The 22,925-nt window shown below is 39.0% G+C and overlaps 1 protein-coding gene across 5 annotated transcripts in view; it reads right to left on the bottom strand.

The window, feature by feature from the left end:
- wdr7 (WD repeat domain 7) overlaps positions 1–22,925 on the bottom strand; it is a 573,837-nt gene that overhangs the window by 510,390 nt on the left and 40,522 nt on the right. For all 5 annotated transcript variants that reach the window (XM_073064130.1, XM_073064129.1, XM_073064131.1 and 2 more), the window contains 8 exons: positions 21,177–21,348; positions 18,780–18,886; positions 15,180–15,258; positions 9,199–9,373; positions 8,306–8,382; positions 5,321–5,440; positions 1,783–1,928; positions 25–127 (listed from right to left, as the gene is read on the bottom strand). In XM_073064130.1, the coding sequence (XP_072920231.1) occupies positions 25–127; positions 1,783–1,928; positions 5,321–5,440; positions 8,306–8,382; positions 9,199–9,373; positions 15,180–15,258; positions 18,780–18,886; positions 21,177–21,335 (966 nt within the window). In that variant the 5' untranslated portion in view covers positions 21,336–21,348. The remainder of the gene's footprint in view (positions 1–24; positions 128–1,782; positions 1,929–5,320; positions 5,441–8,305; positions 8,383–9,198; positions 9,374–15,179; positions 15,259–18,779; positions 18,887–21,176; positions 21,349–22,925) is intronic.

The following is a 22,925-nucleotide window of genomic DNA, read 5'->3' as shown; positions in this document are numbered from 1 at the left end:
TGTTGAATAAAAAGTATTACTTACAGATTTATCCTTCCTGTCCGAAACATTATACAGTAGAGGCGGAATGGAATTTTCAATAGCTTTGCCAACATTGCTGCGGAATGACTCACTGGCTGGTAAACAGCTATTGGGGAACAACAACAAAGTACTTTTATTTCTTGTACATCGTTACAATACATTGTACAATTTCTCAATCCAATACACTTTGCTACAACATAAGTAAAAACACAACATAATTTTTGGGATTTTCTAACACGAAAAAGAGCTGAATGTACATTCAATTATATTCCTATCAATAAATTCTAAACTGTTTTAAAGAACCTGCAATGGTAATATTTTTGGAGGTTACTACACTAATATCCAATGAGGGGCATATGAGATCCAAATACAAACAGTGATGATATAACAGTTGCACTGATATAATAAATTACAAGTATATACTAGTAGTTGCACAATATTACAATCTGTACATTAGCCAAAATATACCATTCCAAATTTAAAATGATACATCATTAGATCCCATACATTTGATACAATCTCTGTGGTTACTCTTCAAGGAAAACAGTGAAAAAGTCTTAAGTACATATATGTAGCTAGGGTGTCTGAGTATTTTTGCATAATATTGTATTTGTCAACATACCAAGCAAACAGCAAATTTGTAAATCTGATGGGAACAAAAGATGTTGAGAATGGTGATGGTGGAGGGCTGTGGGAGGGGTATGGGACAGGTGGTAGGAAAGGAGTGCTGGGGCAGGGGGTGATGCGGGTCCAGACACACACAGCCAGCCCAGAGACAGCAGGCAAGGTCACTTGATTCCAAAACTTGGTTTGTTGATCATTCAGAATATCTCTCTGGTATGTCCTGCACCCTCCCCTCTCCTTTCCCATCCATGACTCCCCTCTTCCTGCCCACTTCCCACTCTCAGTCCACAGTAGAGACCAATATCAGGATCGGGTTTATCATCACTCACACGTCATGAATTTTATATTTATTTTTTGCAGCAGTACAATACATAAAATTACTACAGTACTGCTTAAAAGTCTTAGGCACCATATATATAATACTTTATTGATGCCGAGTGAGAAATTGAGTGCGAGCGTGAGTGTGTGAGAGAGAGAATGACTAAGACTTTGGCACAGTACTGTATGTGAAAATTACTGATTAACAATGCCACAGTAAGGCAAAGTCCATTTTTATCTTAAATTTTTCAAATTTAATTAATATTCTTCTATGTAGACTGTCATTGATTGTCTTTTCATGATTTATTTATTCTTTATCCATCACACTCTTTAACGCTGAGAACATGCAGTCAGTTCCACGCATGATGCCTGAAATAGACACTGGTATTGATCAGATCTGGACTGGGAAAATATGATGCAGCTGCAACACGGTAGATGCACCGATGATGGAAGTCATGTGTCATTAGCGAATGAGAGCAGAGTAGCTTTGATATGACGAGCATCGTTAAAGGCTTTGATGTTCATGGAACCATGAGTTTATAGTAGGATAAGGTTTTGTTTTGCTATTGCTGTTGTATTGTTGTTGTTGCTTGTGTTGTTCTGCTGAACATTGTGGGCATAGTATTTTGGCACCAAAATGGCTGTCCCTAACACATCCTTAGTTTGCATCAGTTATTAATGCAAACAACGCATTTCAATATATGTTTCAATAAATAAATGAATCCAATATCTAACAGCAAATGAAAAACTGACAAAGATCATCTATTGCTGAATACTAGTCACTACTTAAAAAAGAAGTTTAAAATTTAAGATAAATACCTTGAAGGTAGTCGGTAGATAAAACTACTCCCATCTTCAGACCAAATAACAACCTTATCAGCATCAATGAATTCACCCCCAGTCCAAGACTGGTCACCCTCACTGGATACTGAGCATAACAAGGAAAAGTCTCCTGCATCAAACACCTGGAGGATACAGCAAATAAATATAATGATATATCAGAGTTACATATCATTTTTTAAGAGAAAAATTCCAGTGACTGGATGAAGATTTAAAGTAAATTTGTGCCAACTCACTTTAACTAGAATCTTATTAAAAGTACCAAATAAAAAGCATCTAAATGACTAAGTGCTATACCTGAAACACAATGCAGGGGATCACTTTGTCAATACTTTCACCCTGTCTGTCTCAAAAGGCTGGATTACCTGGAGGCTACCCATGGTCTCCTCTACTGCCATGATGAGGCCAAACTCAGGTTGGAAAAGCAACACATATTTTTTCTCTCTCTCTCTCTCTACCCATCACTCTGCCTGCTTTCCATGTCCCTCTGGTGCTCCCCTCTCCCTTTCCTTCTCCCTAGGCCTCCTGTCCCATGATCCTTTCCCTTCTCTAGCTCTGTATCCCTTTTGCCAATCACCTTTCTGGCGCTCAGCTTCACCCCACCCCCTCCAGTCTTCTCCTATCATTTTGCATTTCCCCCTCCCCCTCCTATTTTCAAATCTCTTACTATCTTTCCTTTCAGTTAGTCCTGACGAAGGGTATTGGCCCAAAACGTCAACAGTGCTTCTCCCTATAGATGCTGCCTGGCCTGTGTTCCACCAGCATTTTGTGTGTGTCACTTGAATTTCCAGCATCTGCAGATTTCCTCGTGTTTACATATTCCTTATGGGTATCCTCCAACCTGATGGCATAAACATTGATTTCTCTAACTGCCAGTAATTTCACCCCCTTTCTCTCTTTTTCCATTCTTCAATCTTGTTACCCCTTCTCTTCTACTCACCTGTCCATCACCTCCCTCTGGTGCCCCTCCTTCTCTTTCTCCCATGGTCCACAGTCCTCTCCCATCAGATTCTTTCTTCTTCAGCCCTTTACCTCTTCAACCTGTCACCTCCCAGCTTATCACTACACCCCCATCCCTCTCACCCATTACCTGCCAGTTTGTCCTCCTTCACCTCTCCTCACCTTCTTATTCCGGTTTCTTCTCCCCTCTTTTCCAGTCCTGATGAAAAGTCTCAGCCTGAAATGTCAACTGTTATTCCCCTCCATTGACACTGCCTGACTAGCAGAGTTCTTCAACATTTTGTGTGTGCTGCTAAATGATCTTGTGTCGTGTCTAAGTTCAGTTGTTGGCAACTTGCCTCTGAAGGGATGAGGCAATGGACTCAAGTCTTGGTTTATGTTGTCAACCGGATGTAACAGTGAAGCAACGCCAATCTCAAGATAAAATATCAATCCAAAGCTCTGTCTGTTCCTCATGTTGATACAAATAACATCATGGCATCACTTCCAACAAGAGAGTTTGTGGTGAACTACATATACCTGTCTGGACACGCCCCCCCCCCCCCCCCCCGCTGACTGCTCCCGTGGCTCCTCCCACAGACCCCGGTATAAAGGCGATCGGAGGCACAGCCCCTGCCTCAGTCTCCAGGATGTTGTGTGGTGGTCACTTGCTGCTTGTTCTTTCTTCCAGCCAATAAAAGCCTATATCTCGCCTCTCGTCTCCGAGAGTTATTGATGGTGCATCAATGTTACAAATACAGAACATAACACCACAGTACAGGCCCTTCCACCCACAATGTTGTGCTGACTCTTTAACCTACACCAAGATCAATCTAAACCCTCCTTCTAACAGAACCCTCCATGTTTCTTTCATAAGACCATGAGATATAGGAGCAGAATTAGGCTATTTGACTATTAAGTCTGCTCCACCATTTCATCATGGCTGATCCATTTTTACTCTCAGCCCCAGTCTCCTATCTCCCCTCCCCCCCCCGCCGCCCATATCCCTTCATGCCCTGACCAATCAAAAATCTATCAACCTTTGCCTTAAATATACATAAAGTTTTGGCCTCCTTAGCTGCCTGTGGGAAAGAATTCCACAGATTCACCACTCTCTGGCTAAAGGAATTCCTCCTTATCTCCAGTCTAAAATAATACCCCTCTATTCTGAGGCCGTGTCCTCTGGTCTTAAACTCTCCCACTTTAAGAAGTATCCTCTCCACATCCACATGCCTATCTAACCACCCTATCAACTTGCACTTAATCGATGGACATGAACGCCAAGATCTCTCTGTGCCTCCACACTTTTAAGAATCCTGTCATTAACCCTGCAGTGTTCAAGTTCTACTTTCCAAAGTGAAGCTATCCAGTATTTATTTCTATTAAATAAAATCACCAAAGCAGGCATCTTACGTGTAAACTAGGTGTCATATTAATCAAGAAATTGGTAAAGTTAAGGAAGACGGAATCAAATAGTGTACTAGGAAAATATATAAAAATAGGCTTCAACAGTTTTCATTGCCATGCAAAAAGGAAAAGACTAGTGAGGACATAGGTAAGTCCTTACTCTTGGAAGCAGGTGAAGTTATAATGGAAAATACAGAAACAAAGAAATTAAAACATACTCTTCATAGAAAATAGAAATAATTTCCAGAAATACAACAGAATGAAGAACTAATATTTAATTTTTAAAATAAAATATATTTGAAATGTTCTTGAGACTGAATTCCATTTATTCCCAAGTATCTGATGATCTCTGGGATTTATCAAAGAAAAATAATGATCAACTATCAGTGGATTTCTTAAATGTGTGTCCAATAGAATAGACAAGGAGGAAGCAATGGATGTGGTTAATGCAGTTTTTCCAGGAGGCTTTCCATTAGGCCCCACAAAGGAGGTTGGTATTTTAATCAATTGAGAAGTTAACAGACAGAATGCAGCACCATCATCAGTGACCCCACCACCCAGGATGTGTTCTCTTCTTGCTGCTGCCATCAGGAAAGTGGTACAGCAGCTTCAGGACTCACACCACCAGGTTCAGGAACAGTTCTACCCCTCAGTCATCAAGCTCTTCAACCAAAGGGGATACCTTCACTCAACTTCACTAGCTCCATCATTGAAATGTTCCCACAACCTATAGACTCAATTTCAAGGACTTTTTATCTCATGTTCTCAATATTTATAATTTATTTATTTATTATTATTTCTTTCTTTTTGTATTTGCACAATTTGTTGGCTTTTGCACAGTGGTTCAATGCCACATTTGGTGCATTCTTTCAATTGATACCATTACGGTCATTATTCTATTGACTTATTGAGTATGCCTGCAAGAAGAGATCACAGATATAGTGACATATCTGTACTTTGATAGTAAATTTACGTTGAACTTTCAAGACACATAAAAATGAAAATGCAAGAGGACATCAGAGACAGAAAATAGAAGGAAAGCAATCACGTAAAATAACATCTTGTACATTCAATGTTTCAAAAATAAACAGGTAAACTTATTGAAATTTGCATTTAACATTTTATTCCAAAACTTATTTTTAAATCACAGCTATGCTGCAAAACATCTTACCCTCCAATATTTGGAGCAAACCACCAAGAGTGATCGCTGCGTATATGTGCAAAACGAAAGGCTCTGACAATTCAAACAGTAAATGGGCTTGGATTCCTGTTCAAAGACAGGTTCAGTGTCCTACAAATTAGAATGAAAGAAAAACATTCTTGTACTGATCACTGGCTAAAATCAATTTAAAAATAACACATTGCAAATTAATTATAAGTAAACAGGGAAAGACATAGATGTTCAATAATTAAAGCTAAGACAACAAAAATACTGTTAGTGTACATCAGAAAAGGCCTCAATGATTTGATGGTTAAGAGAATACATAGTAAATTTACTACCAAATTTAAAGCAACCTAAAGTACCAATTAAGACTCATGATCTTTTCTCAACATCTTTATGCCCTCTGATTTTTGTTGGCTCCATTCTCTTCATAGCACTTTTGCCTAAGTTGAAATGCTGTGAGTTCAAAGTCTTCTTAAAACTTCAGCGATCTACCAGTGTTGAATTTTCAGTGCTGTCTAAGGTATTTTAGATTTTTCAAAGTTTTAAATCTGAAAGTACAGTATTTCAATCTGCAAACAGATTTACAAAGTACCACGCACAATTTAAAATAAAGAACACTGTGAATAAGATCTTGGCAATCACATCTGAAATAAACTGAGTATACAAAGGATAGTGTATAATCATCTAAGCCACTGATGTGTAAGGTTGTCTTCAATTGCCACTTATGGCAATGTATATCACATGTGAAAGACTCATGTTTGGACACAAAATTAAACAATCTAACTTCACCACTCAGGCATCTCACATCCATCCTCTTCCTATTGATGAAACCACATCAAGAAATCATTTCTCCCTATTTAGTTTCTCAAACTCTTCTGTAATTTTGATTACTTGTGTTGGAAATAGTCTTAATCAATTGTAAATACAATTTTTTTTTTCCAATCAGCCAAGACTTGAGGACCTGATCTGCAGGGAAAGACTGATTAGGTTAGGACTTTATTCTCTGAAGACGAGGAGAATGAGGGGAGATTTGTCAGAGATATACAAAATTATGAGCGGTAGAGATACGTCTTTACCAAAAGAAGTGTAAGACACTCCTTCCCTCCATGAGCCTGCAGGTCACCCTTGGGCTAGGTGTAACACTTGCTTAACCACAACCCCCACCCCCAATCAGGGTCACGTGAAGCCATGGGAGCAGGTGGTGGATGGTCATATGAGCAGCCGGTGCATATCACAAATCCTGGTTATGCGACCACTGATGCCAGGCAGACAATCTCTGAAGAGTATTGATAATAGCTGGGGTCATCCGTATTGTAAAGACACAGCCCAGAAGGCAGCACTTCTGTAGAAAAATTTGTCAAGAGGAATCATAGTCATGAGACAATGATCACCTACGTTTTACGACACAACAAATGATGATAATAGATAGGGTAAATGCTAACATTTATTCTATCCTGACTTATGGAAGTGATTGCTGGGCCATTTCCCCAGCAATGGAAAAGAGACTAGAAGCAGCTGGATTATGGTTCTACAGGAGAATGTTAAAAATATCATGGACTACACACACTTCAAATTAAGGAGTTCTCAGAAGAGCCCAAGCAGTTAGATCACTCATACCAACAATAAGAGAAAGGCAACTCAGATTCCTAGGACACATCATGCGGAAAGATGAACTAGAAAAACTCATACTCTCTGGAAAGATTGAGGGGAGCAAACCTAGAGGAAGACCTTGGCTTATGTACATCAAAAGCCTAGCCAGGTGGCTACACATTGAGGATATGGAAGTCATCCAAAGAACGAGGGATAGATCTGTATAAGGGGGAACTTCTTCATTCAGAGAGAAGTGCAGGTATCGGATGAACTGCCAGGAGTGTTGGTGTATGTGTGTTCAATTTCAACAAATAAGACAAGTTAGGATAGCTACATGGATGGGAGGGGTATGGAGAGCTATGGTCCAGGTACAGATCAATAGGAGTAGCTGAATCACAGTTTGGCACAGGCAAGATGGTCTGACATGCCTGTTTCTGTGCTGTAGTGCCTTATGACTCTATCATCTACAACCTCATATCCTTGACATCATTCAAGTAGATTTATGCCAAATTAACTCAATAGAAAAGGGGCCACATGTTCCTGTTTTGTTTTTATTTTGCCAATTACCTTACATTTGCATCTTCTATGGTTACTCATCTGACAGAGGAAAATGTTTCTCTTCATTTACCTCAGTGAAACCTCTCCACTTAGCACATCTTTATCATATCTCACCTTAACCTCTGTTCAAACAAGTCAATTCTATCTTCTATACAGCATGATATTCCTCAACAACATACACAAAATACCAGAGGAACACAGCAGATCAGGCAGCATCTATGGGAATGAACAAACAACCTGACCTGCTGAATTCTTCCAGTATTTTGTGTCTTGCTTTGGATTTCCAGTATCTGTAGAACTTCTTGTGCTTATGAAATTCATAATACCTGGCATCAATTTTATTTTTCCAAGAAATATACTGTGACAAGATGATGTTGTTATAGGGTCTTATTCAGTTTGCTCACAAGGCTGGAGACCAAAATCAAACATTAAATTCAATTGCATGCAAATATCAAAACAACAGCATACAACATAATATACAAAGCATTGGGAGATTAAGTTACAAGCAACCTTGTGGTGAGCCATCAGGGAAAAGCAGTAACAAATATTTTTTTTTTTAATTGAATAAAAGCAAATAGGATTCTCAAACAAAATGTGTAATTGGAAACTCAAAAATGATTATACATAAGCTTAAGGTTAGGAACCAAAAAATTAACAGTCCAGACTATGTGTTTTCAGAAATCAGTTGGAACCTGAAGACTTGACCTGCATTGACATTTCAATACGTCATGAAAGCCACGAGCCATACTTGTATAGATCAAATATGAAACTTCTGATCTAATCAGAACTTGAAAATTTGCTTTAGTTTACAGAACTACTCCAATGAAATTCTTGAAATCATACCTGCAGCCGACTGATTTCAGCAGTAATAATCCACACCTTTAAGATTCCAGTTACTGAAACTCCAATCACTGTGTCCTCTAAGAAAATAACAAAATGACAATTAAGTGCTACACAATTATCAAATTAATAATGAGAACACTAGCATAGTGATGCAACTGAATGAACAATTGAGAGCCACATTCATTCATAAACTTGAATCTTTATTAGCTGTATTTTGTACAAATGTATCTATCTTGACAGCAAGTGTTCAAAAAGCAATCCACTGACAAATCAGTTCAAAGTTCAAGTTAAGTTATTGTCAAAGTACATATATGTCACCAGATACTACCCTGAGATTCATTTTCTTGCAGGCATTCACAGTAAATACAAAGAAACACAACAGAATCAATGAAACACTACATACAACAAAGATGGACAACTGATGTTGAAACAACAAATTGTGCAAAATACAGAAAATAAAAAGTAATTACTTAATTGTGACTATGAGTTGTAGTGTCCTTGAAAGGGAGTCCATAGGTTGAGGGATCAGGTCAGTGTTGAGATGAGTGAAGGTATCTACTCTGATTCAAGAGCCTGATGATTGAGGTGTAATAACTGTTCTAGCTAGTGGTGTGCCTGTACTTCTTTCCTGGTGGCAGCAGTGAGAAGACAGCATGACCTGGATGATGGGGGTGCTTGATGATGGACGCTGCTTTCCTGCAACAGCACTCCTTGTAGATGTGCACAATGGTGGGGAGGGCTTTACCTGTGATGGACTGGGCTTTTTGTAGGCGTTTTCATTCAAGGCTTTTTCCGTACCATGCAGTAAAGCAATCTTGGCTGTTTTTTTTTACTTTTAATCATATGAAGACAATATATAAAATGGACTGGGGGAAAAAAAACAAATTCCTCACCTTGTGTTCTCAGTGAACGTATAATACTCAGTGAACTAATCCAATCAGGAGAAATCTTGGACACCAAAGAATAAAGGACCTCCAGACTTGTGGCATCAACAACAAGGATTTCTGGATAATGTCCATAGCAAAGCAGTCTTCCTTCACGTTGAGTTCCAACGTTGAACTGGTAAAACTAATTTTTTTTAAAATACAAACACATTAGCAAAGTTTAAACTTACACTCCCACTGCTTTAAAAAAAACTCTACCTATGTCTTCATACATCAAACCTTATCCAATTATTGTGCAACTCTAAATAAGTTATATAACCAGGTTTACACCCTCTGCCATACCGGGGTGCAGGCCTATATTTCTGAATCACTATTCACTATTCTAATTTCTGGAATTCACATCTCAAACTGCTCATATATTCTTCTCCATCCCCCACTTCCTCCCCCTCCACACTTTAAAAGCTCTGTCAAAACTAACAAGTAGTCTCCTCCACCACTTCCATTCTTTCAAACTGTGTCACTATGTCTCAAATCTGGTTGTAATTCATATTCTGGCAGTCAAACGTGAGGAAAAGAAGAAATGGTGCATTTCCATCATTGACTCCATAACTACATAATAAATTGAAACTACTGATTGTCTCAAATTAAACTGGATTATAGACCACCAGTGTTCATTTGATCACCTTCTCCCCATACACTATTCTTCCCTCAAAATGTCAAATCTAAAAATGCCATTGTGAACAGTTTTGTGCCTCATATTTAATAAAGGTATGGAGAGACACCAGAAGAGATTGATGAGAATGATCTCAGGAATGAAAGAGTCAATGAATAAGGAGCATTTGATGGCTCCAGGCCTGTACTCACTGGAGATTAAAAGGTTGAAGGGGAATCTCACTGAAACCTATCAAATATTGAAATACCTTCATAGAGTGGATGTGGAGAGGACGTTTCCTATAGTTGGAAAGTCTAGGACAGGGGTTCCCAACCTGGGGTGCCCGCACCCCCAGGGGGTGCGAGATGGAATTTCAGGGGGTGCGACAAAGAGTGGCTTGCGTGCTTGAGTGACAAGTCATGAGTCATCACTCAGCTACCAGTGTGCCCTGAGAAGTGGTAGTAATGTTTGTCCCAAGCACACTCGAGTCTCCCGCTACCCGAGTCGAGAGAAACGTAAACTCACTCCAGTCTCCCGCTGCTCGAGTCAGCGTTGAGGATTCTCATCAGCGTTACCTGGGAAGTTACACCTCAGAGTTGAGGAGTCTCATCAATTTAATGTTTACAATTTTTTCTGAAAAAATTAGAATCTAATTGCTCAATTTATATTTGCATTTTATGCACTGAGTTAAAAGCTTATTTTTTTTTTAAGTTCAATTTATTCACCCGCAGTATTGTATGTGGTTAAATTTGTGGTTCAAAAATTAGAAATTAGACTTTTTCATCTTCAAATGTGATATTACTTTTGTAGGGGGTGCAAACATTAATCAAACATTTCCTAGGGGTGTGGGGCATAGAAAAGGTTGGGAACCACTGGTCTAGGACCAGAATGCATAGCCTTAAAATAGAAGGACGTTCCCTTAGAACAGAGATGAGGAAGAATTTCTTTTGGCAGATGATGGTGAATCTGTGGAATTCATGGCTGCAGACTACTGTAGAGGCCATGACATTGGGTATATTTAAAGTAGAGTTTGATGGGTTCTTGATTAGTAAGGGTGTCTAAGGACTATGGGGAGAAGGCAGGTGAATGGAATTGAAAAGGAAAATAAATATGCCATGACGGAATGGTGGAACAGACTCGAAATGCCTAATTCTGCTCCTATGTATGATAGTCCTATAGTGTAAATCCACATCTTTTTGATTTGCTGTTGAATGCATCTGTTTGTCTATTCAAAGCTCAACTAGTGAGCTATTTCAATGTTGCACTAACCTGGCTTCCCATCTTGCCCACACGTGCCCTATCACACAAATCCGACTTTCTTAAATGTGAATAAGACTATTGAATTTTAAATCAATTGACACATTTACAATTGTAACATCACATCTCATAATAATCAAATACTCAGATGATCTATGCAAACATGATAAAATTATATACAAATTAATATATCAACATCCTCAAGTAATTTATGTGTCTTTTCCCCAAATCTGAAATCAGAATAATACCATTATTTTTGCATCACAGGAAAACAATGGAAAGTTCCTAACACAAACTGGACACAGTTTCTGCACATTCACAAGACCATAAGACAAAGGAGCAGAATTAGGCCATTTGTCCATTGAGTCTGCTCTGCTACTCAGTCATGGCTGATCCTTTTATACCCCCCGTTCTTAGTCACACTTCCTGCCCTTTTCCCCATAATCTTTGATGCTGTGTCCAATCAAGAACCTATCAGGCTCTGCCTTAAATACACCCAATGACCTGGCCTCCACAGCTGCCTGTGGTAACAAATTCTACAAAGACACCACCCATTGGCAAAAGAAATTTCTTTGCACCCCAATTTTAAATGGATGTCCCTCTATCCTGAGACTGTGCCCTTTTGTCCAAGATCGTGGGAAATATCCTTTACACATCTTCTCTGTCTTGGCCTTTCAACATTCAAAAGGTTTCAGTGATCCTTGTAAATTGCAGCAAGCACAAATCTAGAGCATTCAAACGTTCCTTGTGTGATAACCCTTTCATTCCAGGAATCATCCTTATGAACTTCCTCTGAACCCTCTCCAACGCCAGCACATCTTTTCTTAGATGAGAAGCCCAGAACTGTTCACAGTACTCAAGGTGAGGCCTCACCAATGCCTTATAAATCCTCAGCATCACATCCCTACTCTTGTATTCTAGACCTCTTGAAGTGAATGCTACCATTGAATTTGCCTTCCCTACCATTGACTCAACCTGCAAGTTAACCTTTAGGGTGTTCTGCACAAGGACTCCCAAGTCCCTTTATATCTCAGATTTTTGGATTTTCTCGCCATTTAGAAAATAGTCTACATATTATTTCTACGACCATAGTGCATGAATAAGCATGTTCCAACATTGAATTTCATTTGCCTCTTTCTTACACATTTCCTATTCTGTCCACGGCCTTCTGCAGCCTACCTGTTTCCTCAACACTATCTGCATCTCCACCAATCATCTCCAAACTTGGCAACAAAGTCATCTATTCCATCATTTAAATGATTGATATATGGCATAAAAAGCGGTCCCAACATCAACCCCTGTGGAACACCACTAGACACTAGCAGCCAACCAGAACAGGACCCTTTTATTCCCACTCACTGCCTCCTACCAATCAGGCAATGCTCTAACCATGCCAGTAACTTTCCTGTAATACCATGGGCTCTTAACTTGGTAAGCAGCCTCATGTGTAGCACCTTGTCAAAGGTCTTCTGAAAATCCAAATACACAACATCCACTGCTTTGTCCCATCTTGTACTGTGTCATCAAGTACTCCAACCTCATCCTTAACAATTGACTCCAACATCTTCCCAACCACTGATGTCAGACTAACTGGTCTATCATTTTCTTTCTGCTGCCTTCCTCCTTTCTTAAAGAGTGGAATGACATTTGGCATGTTGCCACAGGAATGGAAAATTGCAGAGTCCAATGATTTTTGAAAGATCATTCCTAATGCCTCCACCATCTCTACCACTATGTCTTTGAGAACTCTAGGGTGCAGTTTGTCTGGTCCAGGTGACTTACGTACCATAAGGTCTTTCAGATTTTTGAGCACCTTCTCCCTTGTAATAGTAACTGCACTCACTTCTCTTCCCTCAAACCCTTCAACATCTGGCACACTGTTAGTGTCTTCCACGGTAAAGACTGATGGAAAATACTCATTTAGTTCATTTACCATCTCCTTGTCCACCATTATTAATTCTCCAGCCTCATTTTCTAGCAGTCCTACATCCACTCTCATTTCATTTTTGTTACACAATTGAAAAAGCTTTACTATCCACTTTGATATTGTTTGCTAGCTTGTTTCGTATTTCACCTTTTCCCTCCTAATGATTCTTTTAGTTGCTCTCTATAGATTTTTTAAAAATTTCCAATCCTCTATCTTTCCACTAATTTTTGCTTTGTTGTATGCCCTCTCATTTGCTTTTACATTAGCTTTGACTTCCCTTGTGAGCCACGGTTGTACTATTTTGTCATTTGAGTATTTTTTTGGTTTTGGAATAGATCTAGCCTGCAACTTTTTTTTCCCCCTAGAAACTCACACTATTGCTGCTCTGCTGTCATCCCTGCCAGCATCTCCTACCAATTTACTTTGGCCAGCTCCTCTCTCATATGTCTGTAATTGCATTTATTCCACTGAAATACTGCCACATCAGACTTTACTTTCTCCCCCATCAAATTTCTAGTTGAACTCAATCATATTGTGATCACTGTCTTCTAAGTGTTCTTTTACCTTGAGCTCCCCACCTCCAGTTCATTACATAACACCCAATCCAGTATAGCTGATTCCCTAATAGGCTCAACAACAAACTGCTCTAAATAAAACCATCTCATTGGTATTCAACAAACTCACTCTCTTGAGATCCATTACCAACCAACATTTTCCCCAATCGATCTGCATGTTAAAATCTCCTGCATGTTCAAAACGTTAAAAGGCCAATATCATAATAATGCCCTTTTAACACGCCTTTACTATTTCCCATTGTAATCTGTGGTCCACATCCCAGCTATTGTTGGGAGACCTGTATATAACTACCATTAGGGTCCTTTTACCCCTGCAGTTTCTTTAACTCAACCCACAAGGATTCAACATCTTCCGATCCTATGTCACATCTTTCTACTGATTTGATGCCATTCTTTACCCTCTCTGTTTACCTTCCTATCCCTCTGATGCAATATGTAACCTTGGACATTCAGCTCCAAACTACAACCACCCTTCAGCCATGATTCAGTGATGGCCACAACATCATGCCTGACAATCTGTAATAGTGCAACAAGACCATCCTCTTCATGCATTGAGGTTTAACACTGAGTCCTGTATTTGCTACCCTTTTTGATTTTGCATCCCTAATGCACTGAGACTCACCCTGCTAGCTACAATTTTGTCCTGTCATATGCCTGCCCTTCCTGACAGTCTGACTACATACTATCTTTGCTTTTTTAGCCATCCATGTTATCCTGAGTCCCTTCACTCCAGTTCCCACCCACCTACAAAATTAGTTTAAACCCTCCCCAACAGCGCTAACAAATGCAATAATATTCATCCTCCTCAGGTTCAGGTGCAACCTGTCACTACTGTACAGGTTATACCTCTCCCAGAAGAGTTCCCAATTATCCAAGAACCTGAAGCCCTGCCCCCAGCACAAGCTTATCAACCATGCACTTACCTGCCAAATCAACCTGTTTCTACCCTCACTGGTGCATGACACAGGTAGCAATCCAGAAATTATTACCCTGGAGGTCCTGCTTCTCAGCTCTCTAAATTCTCTTTTCAGAACCTCTTTAACTTTTCTTTCCTATGTCATTGGTACCAAGCCACCTGGCTGCTCTCCCTCCCTGTCCAAAATGCTGTGGACTCGATCCAAGACATCCCTGACCTTGGCACCTGGCAGGCAACATACCATCCGAGTGTCCTGTCGTGTCCACAGAATATACTGTCTGTTCCCCTGACTATCGAGTCTCCTAATCACTACTGCTCCCCTCTTCTCCCTCTTTCCCTTCTGCACCACAGATCCATGCTCAGTGCCAGTAACTTGGTCTCCATGGCATTCCCCTAGGAGGTCATTACACAACAGTATCCAAGAGGGTTATAAATATTACTGAGGGAAATGGCCACAGGGGTGCTCTGCACTAACTTCTTACTTACATTTACATTTCTCCCAACAGTCACTCAGCCGGCTCGCCTCCTGAAACTTAGGGCCGAGTCCTTCCCTGTAACTCTGATCGATTATCTCCTCACTCTCCCATACAAGCCGGGAAACAAATTCAAGAATTCTTTTTATTAAATATTTACCAGAATGCCAACAGTTTAAACATTACTCACTTGTATGCCGGTATGAGTGCATGCCAATTTGGTAAATTCTATACATCGCCCGTCACTCACATCCCAAAGACACATCTCTCTGCAAAAAAAAAAGTTTTTGTATGAACAATGTGATAATAAGGTGGTGTTACTAATTTAGTTAAATAAATCTTAAGACCATAAGGCCATAAGCTATAGGCATAGAATTAGGCTATTCGGCCCATCGAGTCTGCTCTATCATTCCATCATGACTGATTTATTATCTTTCTCAACCCATTCTCCCGCCTTCATCTCGTAACCTTTGATGCCCTTATTAGTCAAGAACCTATCAACCCCTATTTTAAAAATATCCAGTGACTTGACCTCCACAGCCATGTGTTGCAATGAATTCCACAGATTCACCACCCTCTAGCTAAAGAAATTCCTCATCTCTTTTCTAAAGTGATGTCCTTGTATTCTGTGCCTGTCCCCTCTGGTCCTAGACTTTTCCATTATTGGAACCATCTTCTCCATGTCCACTCTTTCTAGGCCATTCAATATTCAATGGGTTTCAATGAGATTAATGTTAGTAGATTGAAGAAATAAATTGTCCCGTAATTGGGTTAAAGTTAGTTCAGGGTTGTTGGGGTTTCTGGGTGGTGCAGCTGGAAAGGCCAGAAAGGCCTATTCTGCTCTGTATTTCTAAATAAGCCTCACAAAGTCCAACCCTATGACCCCGTCCTGGCAGATGGAAAAGGATAATGCCAGCCAACAGGGTTCTGGTGAAGCTGTATAAGCCAATCCCCTGTACAATGGATACAATGCTTTACAGAAACATTGATGAATTCCAACCATACTGTTGACTTTGGATGACGAAGATGGAAGGTCATCAATGACCTATGCTCCACTGGGAGCTAAGGGCCCAAGAAGATGATTTCTAAGTAAATTATGTTCTATACAATATTGGTAAATAGGTTGGTATATACCACCATATTGAATGCAGAAAGTGATACCAATCAATCAGCAATCAAGCACTAGTGAGCTCTCCTACTGGATTTTAAAATAGTCATTATGCTCTCTGCTCTGAAACCTTACAGGGATGAAAACAGGTAATGAAAACAGAGCCAATCATGGTTTTCCCCGCTTGGTGGAAAATTATTAGCAAGGTTTCAAGGAAAGAGCAGGGAAATAGGTACTGAACAAACTGCTCTACAATAAGTCAGCATGAACTGGGCTAAATGGCTTCCTAATGCACTGTCATGACTTTACAATTACAAACTTCAAAACTTCAACTGTATTACTTTGGAATTTCTTTTTCCAAACAAAACAACCTCAATTTCGATTCCTGAAATCCAAAATCACTTTGATTGTTCGCCCTGTTCTCTCAAGGTGAAAAATATTGCAGCGCAGTGGTTAGCATAACACTTTTGCAGTGCCAGCAATTACCAATTGGGGTTCAATACCTTTCACTGTCAGTAAGGAGTTCGTACATTAATCCCATGACCCCCGTGTGGGTTTTCTCCCACATTTCAAAGGCATATGGTTAGGGTTAGTGAGTTGTGGGCATACTGTGTTGGCACCAGAAACATGGCAACACTTCTGATTTGCCAAGAATAAACTTAACTGACTTGATTTGAAGCAAACAATGCACTTCACTGTGTTTCAATGTGCATGGGATAAATGAAGCAAATTTGTCTTTCTTTCATTTAAAACTACCTCATCTCAACATAGATTTTGACAACATCTTCTAGAAATACAAGTCTATTAAACTAAAACATTTCAAACCTGCTTTTCCTCCAAACCCAAGTCATGGCTCTATACAGACTTGTTTGCTTTGAGCATCATCAAAATTAGGGTTTCTCTTCTTCTTAAGATCCTCTGGCATCAAACTTGGATTTCTTTCATCATCAAGTACTCCCAAATCCAAATTTAAGACAGTATTTTAAACTCGTAGTGCCTTTAAATTGCTACTATACAGTGCCTTGAAAACATATACGGCCCTCCACAATTATTTTCACATTTTACTCTCTCATTTTCTAAATTTAAGATATATTGAAGTAAGATTTTTTGACCTAATCTACAAAACATTTTGCATCAGCTCAAATCAAAAGCAAAGTTCCAAAATGTGTCAACAATTTATGAAAATTAAAAACCAACATGCTGAGGTTGAAGTATTCATCCCCTTTGTAATTACTAAGCCAATTTTCCTCATTCGCAATACTGTATATTACCATACCAACTCACCCAATTTATTGAAGCAGAAAACTGAAGGATTACTGTTTTCAATGAATTCATAATAATAAATACCCTTCTCTCTGTAGGGTCCAACAGTTGCTAGATTTTCAACAAACCATACCAAAATGAAGACAAAAGAGCATTCAAGACAAGTCACGGAAATAATAATAGAGAAGCACAAATCTGGGGAAGATCATCTCAAGGATACTGAACGTACCTGGGAGATCAGTGCAGTCAATCATGAAAAAGTGGTAAAAATATGAAACCACAGCACACTGCTTAAGTCAAGCGATCCCTCTAAACTTAGTCGCTGGAGAATAATGGCACTTGTAAGAGAGGCTTGTAAGAGAGGCTACTGTGACGCCAACATTTACTCTGGGTGACCTACAGAAGTCAGTGGCTGCAACTGGAGATTATGTTCATGGCTTCACAATCTCTAAGGCCTTGCACAAAAGTGGTATTTATGGAAGAATGACAAGGAAAGCCCTACTAAAAAAAAAGCATATCCTTGCTTGTTAAGACTTTGCAAACTGTCACTTGGAAAATACTGTCAAGATATGGAAGAAGGTCTTGCGGTTGGAAGAAACCAAAGTGAAATTTTCTGGCCTCAACACTAAGTAGTACATATGATGTAAAGCTAATACTGCGCATCACCCATAAAATACCTTCCATACCACAAAGTATGGTGGAGGCAGCATCAAGCTCATGGGGATGCTTTTCAGTAGCAGGGACAGGAAATCTGGTTAGGATTGATGGGAACATGAATGTTACTAAATACAGAGAAATTCTGGATAAAAACCTGCTAGCCTCCACCAGAAAGCTTAAACTTGAGAGTAAGTCTGTCTTCCACCAGGACAGCGGGCCAAAGCACACTGCCAGAGCAACTGTGGATTGGCTTCAAATGAAGCAAATTGACATCCTAGAGTGGCCCATTCAGAGTCCTGACCTTAACCTGATCGAACACTCTGGCAAGACCTCAAGATTGCTGTCTATACCTACTCCTCAACTAACCTGCAACAGCTTGAGCAACTTTACAAGGAGGAAGAGACAAATCTTGTATCATCACATTGTGCAAAGCTAATGAGACTTGTCCAAAGACTACTTGCTGTAATAGCTTCGAGAGGTGGTTCAACTAAGTACTGAGCAAAAGAGGATGGATATATTTGGATTGTTAACATTCCAGTTTTTGAATTATTAGTTTTTCACGCTTTACAATTTTCCTGTTTTGGGCTCTACTGTGAAAAAGAAGCAATGTGTTCACAGATAAAACTTCTCAGTTAAATTGATCAAAACCCCTGATTGTAATACTACTTTATGTAAACAAAGGGTTGGGGGATGAATATTTTATTAAGGCACCGTAAAGATTTTACATCAAGCTCAGAACCTCCCATTTACAAACTTACTCACCCACTTTCCGATGCACTGACAACGTACTGTTTGTCAGTGCTGGCATTAGCTTTAGAGAGGCAAGTGATGGATGATGTGTGGCCAAACAGCAAAGCCCTTGGAATAATCTGTGGATACACACACAATTTAAAATTAGTTATTGTATAATATCTAAAACAAGCTCCTAGAACTTGCATAAGTACACAACATTCTGCAGATGCTAAAATCCAGAGTAACACACACAAAGTGCTGGAGGAACTCAGCAACTTAAGCAGCATCTTTGGAGAGAAATAAAGAATCAAGGGTCTCAATCCGAAACATCAACTCTTTATTCCACACCATAAATTCCTCCAGCATTTTGTACCTGGAATTTACAGTCATGTTTAAATAAAGTTTCTTCAAGAACAACTTTTAAACTATAGTGATTATAGATCAAGATGCTCTGGGTCTCATTATAAAGGCGGACAAGTACCCATCTGCTTTACCAATCACTTTTCAAATTATTAAGTACACTTCAAGGAAATGGGAAGCCTTCAGAACTTAAGGCATTCATATTAGTTACTTCAAGATTTTTTTTCCCACAAAAACTTAACATCAATGACCAAACAGAAAAAGTACCTTTTAGCTCTAAAACAAAATAAACCACGAGTTATCCAAAACTATATCCACAAAAAAGTGGCCTTCAATACAGCCTTTTCAGAATAAAGGTGAAGCCAGACAAGAGGCAGAAATGAAAAAAAAAGACAAAGATAAAGAGTTAAGTAGCAGAGAAGGGTAACATAAGAAAAAATGAAAATAGTGGCTCGGTCAGGAGAATAAGGAAAACAATAAAATGTGCATAAAGCTACAACAGATTTATAGAAATTTTGTTGGATCATATTTAAATTAAGTTGAAAGCTTGGCTCCATTTTACTGAAGGTATACAGAGACACTGGATATTTAGTTTAAAAATAATACCATACAGAAAAGGAAATATGTTGAAAAATGTATCCTATCTAAATCGATTAAGCCTAAATCAATACCAAGCAAAATCTCCAGCATTTGAAAGTAAGCATAAAATCTGAATCGCTGAGCTTCTAACTGCGAGAATTTTTTTTCTTAAATATATCCAGAAGACATAGCAGCAGAACTATGCCATTTGGCCATCGAGTCTGCTTCGCCATTCCATCATATCCCTCTGAATCCCATTCTCCTGCCTTCACCCTGCAACCTTTGATGCCTTGACTAATCACAAAACTATCAACCTCCGCTTTAAACATACCCAATGACTTGGTCCCCACAGCCATTTGTGGCAATGAATTCCACAGATTCACTATCCGCTGGGTAAAGAAATTCTTCCTCATCTCTCTTGTATTCTGAGTCTACGCCCTCTGGTCCGAGACATACTCACTATAGGAAACATCCTCTCCACATTCAATCTATCAAGGCTTTTAAATATTCAATAGGTTTCAATGAGATTCCCCCCCTCATTCTTCCTTTTTCTATTTATCATTTGTTGATCTGCCTCTCTATCAGAAGACTTTAGGTTCAGACCCAGGAAATAATTGTCAAACACAGCTTACTTAAAATTACGTACTGTTTACTAGCAAGCTTGCATCTCAGTTGACACAACAGAGCTCCCACTCAGAGCCTGGGAAAATCTGCAATCAAATGAGCCCCAGGTACTGTCTGGGGCTGCTTGTTAAATATTCGTTATCACATACATACTCTTGATTGTTGCTAGGTATCCTTGGTTAGTGGTTACACAAGCAGGTTTCTCATGCACAAGCACTTCTTGCATCTGTCTCACGCTTAGCAGATTATTTATCGGGCAAATTACTAGCCAAGCTGCAAAATTCAGTTAGGTTCTAGCCCTTTTAATTCTGCATATAATTTTTCACGATCTAAGCTTAGTTCTCCTTCACAGTCTGCCTGATTTGCTAAGGCTTAGTGCAGGAAGTGTAAGTGGTCTATTGGGGAGGGGGGGAAATAAACAAAAGGAAAGTAAATTTCTTTTATTGGAGAAATAAAGGAAAAAGGAAAAGTTGTATAGACAGATTAAACATAAACACAAAATCTGAAACATTAAGCAATCTACATCTGAACAAGGATAATATGTTTCTATTATTGGATAATATTTTATCTGTTAATATTATTATGGAATATTTTATGCGCTGTATGTGATTTATGTATTGTGTCTTGCACCTTGATCCCAGAGGAATTTTGTTTTGTTTTGTTGTATACATGTGTTTGGTTGAATGACAATAAACTAAAATTTGAATATCACAGAACATCATGGCATTCCCAAGCAAGTACTTATCCCTATAGATTTAAATTATGTAATTCATGCAGAGATAAATACCTACACAAGCTTAATAGTCCAGACAATTTCTATAGTGAGACATTCCGTGAAATATTATATACAACTTGAGCACTAACCTCTATTTTTGGAGTTAGATCCCAGAGACAGATTTGCCCATCGTGACATCCTGTAACAATGGTTGCTAAATCGTCCATAACCAGTAGAGTCGAAATACAGTGTGTTGGAGCTTTGGGACCCCACAGCACAACAGGCAACACCAGGCTATTTCCAGCCATTTTTACTTTTGGCCTGTTTAGGAGCACACAAAAATCACATTAGAAATAAAATGGCTGTAAATAGAATACAAAAAAACAAATCACAAATTCTCAAACATCTCAAAACAATTTTGAATTCAAAACTTTTACTTTAGGCAGTACATCTTCCCAGTAACCTAAGAAAAACAAATATCAGTTCTACATTTAATCTGTAAAATAGTTATATAACTTTTTTAAAAAATCACAAGTTTACTTTTACACTCTAAAATGACCTAGTAAGCAATCCAGTACAAGGGCAATTTACAATAAATCTGACTTTGTTTAGGACACAAAGATCTTGAAAAACACTTACAAAACAAACTGGCTCCACTATAACGAATTCCTTAAGATTATGAATACCAAATTGTCATGTTATGATCCAGAGGAACTATACATATTATTTTCATTAACTCCTTATGATGCAGTCCCCCTTTTATTCCGAATGCAATTGTTACCAATTCAAAACTGCAAAGCCCTACTGAAACAATGGTTTTCAGTAATTTACACCAGCATTCTCTGCAATTATGCCATCAATGTCAGATGATGATGAGGAAGCATGCAGGAGTCAGATGGATCAGATGGCTGAATGGTGTCCCAATAACAACCTTACATTCAACATCAGTAAGATCAAGAAAATGAATATGGATTTCAGGAAGGGGAAATAAGGAGAAAACATAGCAGTCCTCATCAAGGGATCAGCAGTGGAAAGGGTAAGTAGCTTCAAGTTCTTGGGCGTCAACATCTCTGAAGATCTATCCTCGGTCCAATATATTGATGCAATTACAAACAAGGCATGCCAGCAGCATTATTTCCTTTGGAGTTTCAGGAGACTCAGCAGTTTTTACTCTCAGCAGGTTCCATCAGACCACAACTGAGTAGATACCACACCAGATGCAACCCGTCAGGGTACTTTCTATAGTGCACCTGTAAGAGTCTGCTAGGATCCTAGTGAACAAACCAAATCTTCTCAGATGCTGAAAATATACATGCTATACACTTTCTTGATCAGCACGAAGGTATGAAGGGAACAGATGATATGGAAGCCTGGTAACTTGCAGCTCTGTTAATGAGATACAGGGTGGTATCTATCTCCACCCTGGGTTAGTAAGTTGTGGGCATGTTATGTCTGTACAAGAACCATGCCAACACGTGGGCTGCCCCCAGAACAATCCTCACAGATATGATTTGCAAATGGCACATTTCACTGTATCTTTTGATGTACATGTGACAAATAAAGCTAATCTCTTATCTCTAGAATTTTGAATAATGGAGCCAAAGGTCTTGTAATAAGGCATGAAAATGAACCTGAAGCTAAATTTTATGATAGTGAATGACAGCAGATTCAGGGAACCATGTGCCCAAAACAGCTCCTATTGCTCAAGTTCTTATGTCATTCTTTTAACGTTTCACATTAATGTAATCAAACAAAACTCAATACTAAGCTAAAGAAAGAGATGAAATGGGAAATCAGATGATTCATCACAGAAGCAGGTTTTAAGAAAAGTATAATGGGCAACATAAGTTAGATATGCGCTGGAAAATATGAAAGGGAAAGAAAGTCTGGATGGTTGA

This window comes from Hemitrygon akajei, chromosome 13 (genome assembly GCF_048418815.1).
Source record: "Hemitrygon akajei chromosome 13, sHemAka1.3, whole genome shotgun sequence".
NCBI classification, from domain to species: Eukaryota; Metazoa; Chordata; class Chondrichthyes; order Myliobatiformes; family Dasyatidae; genus Hemitrygon; species Hemitrygon akajei.
The sequence above is the reverse complement of the archived record's forward strand: the minus strand, read 5'-3'. Positions and strand labels throughout refer to the sequence as shown.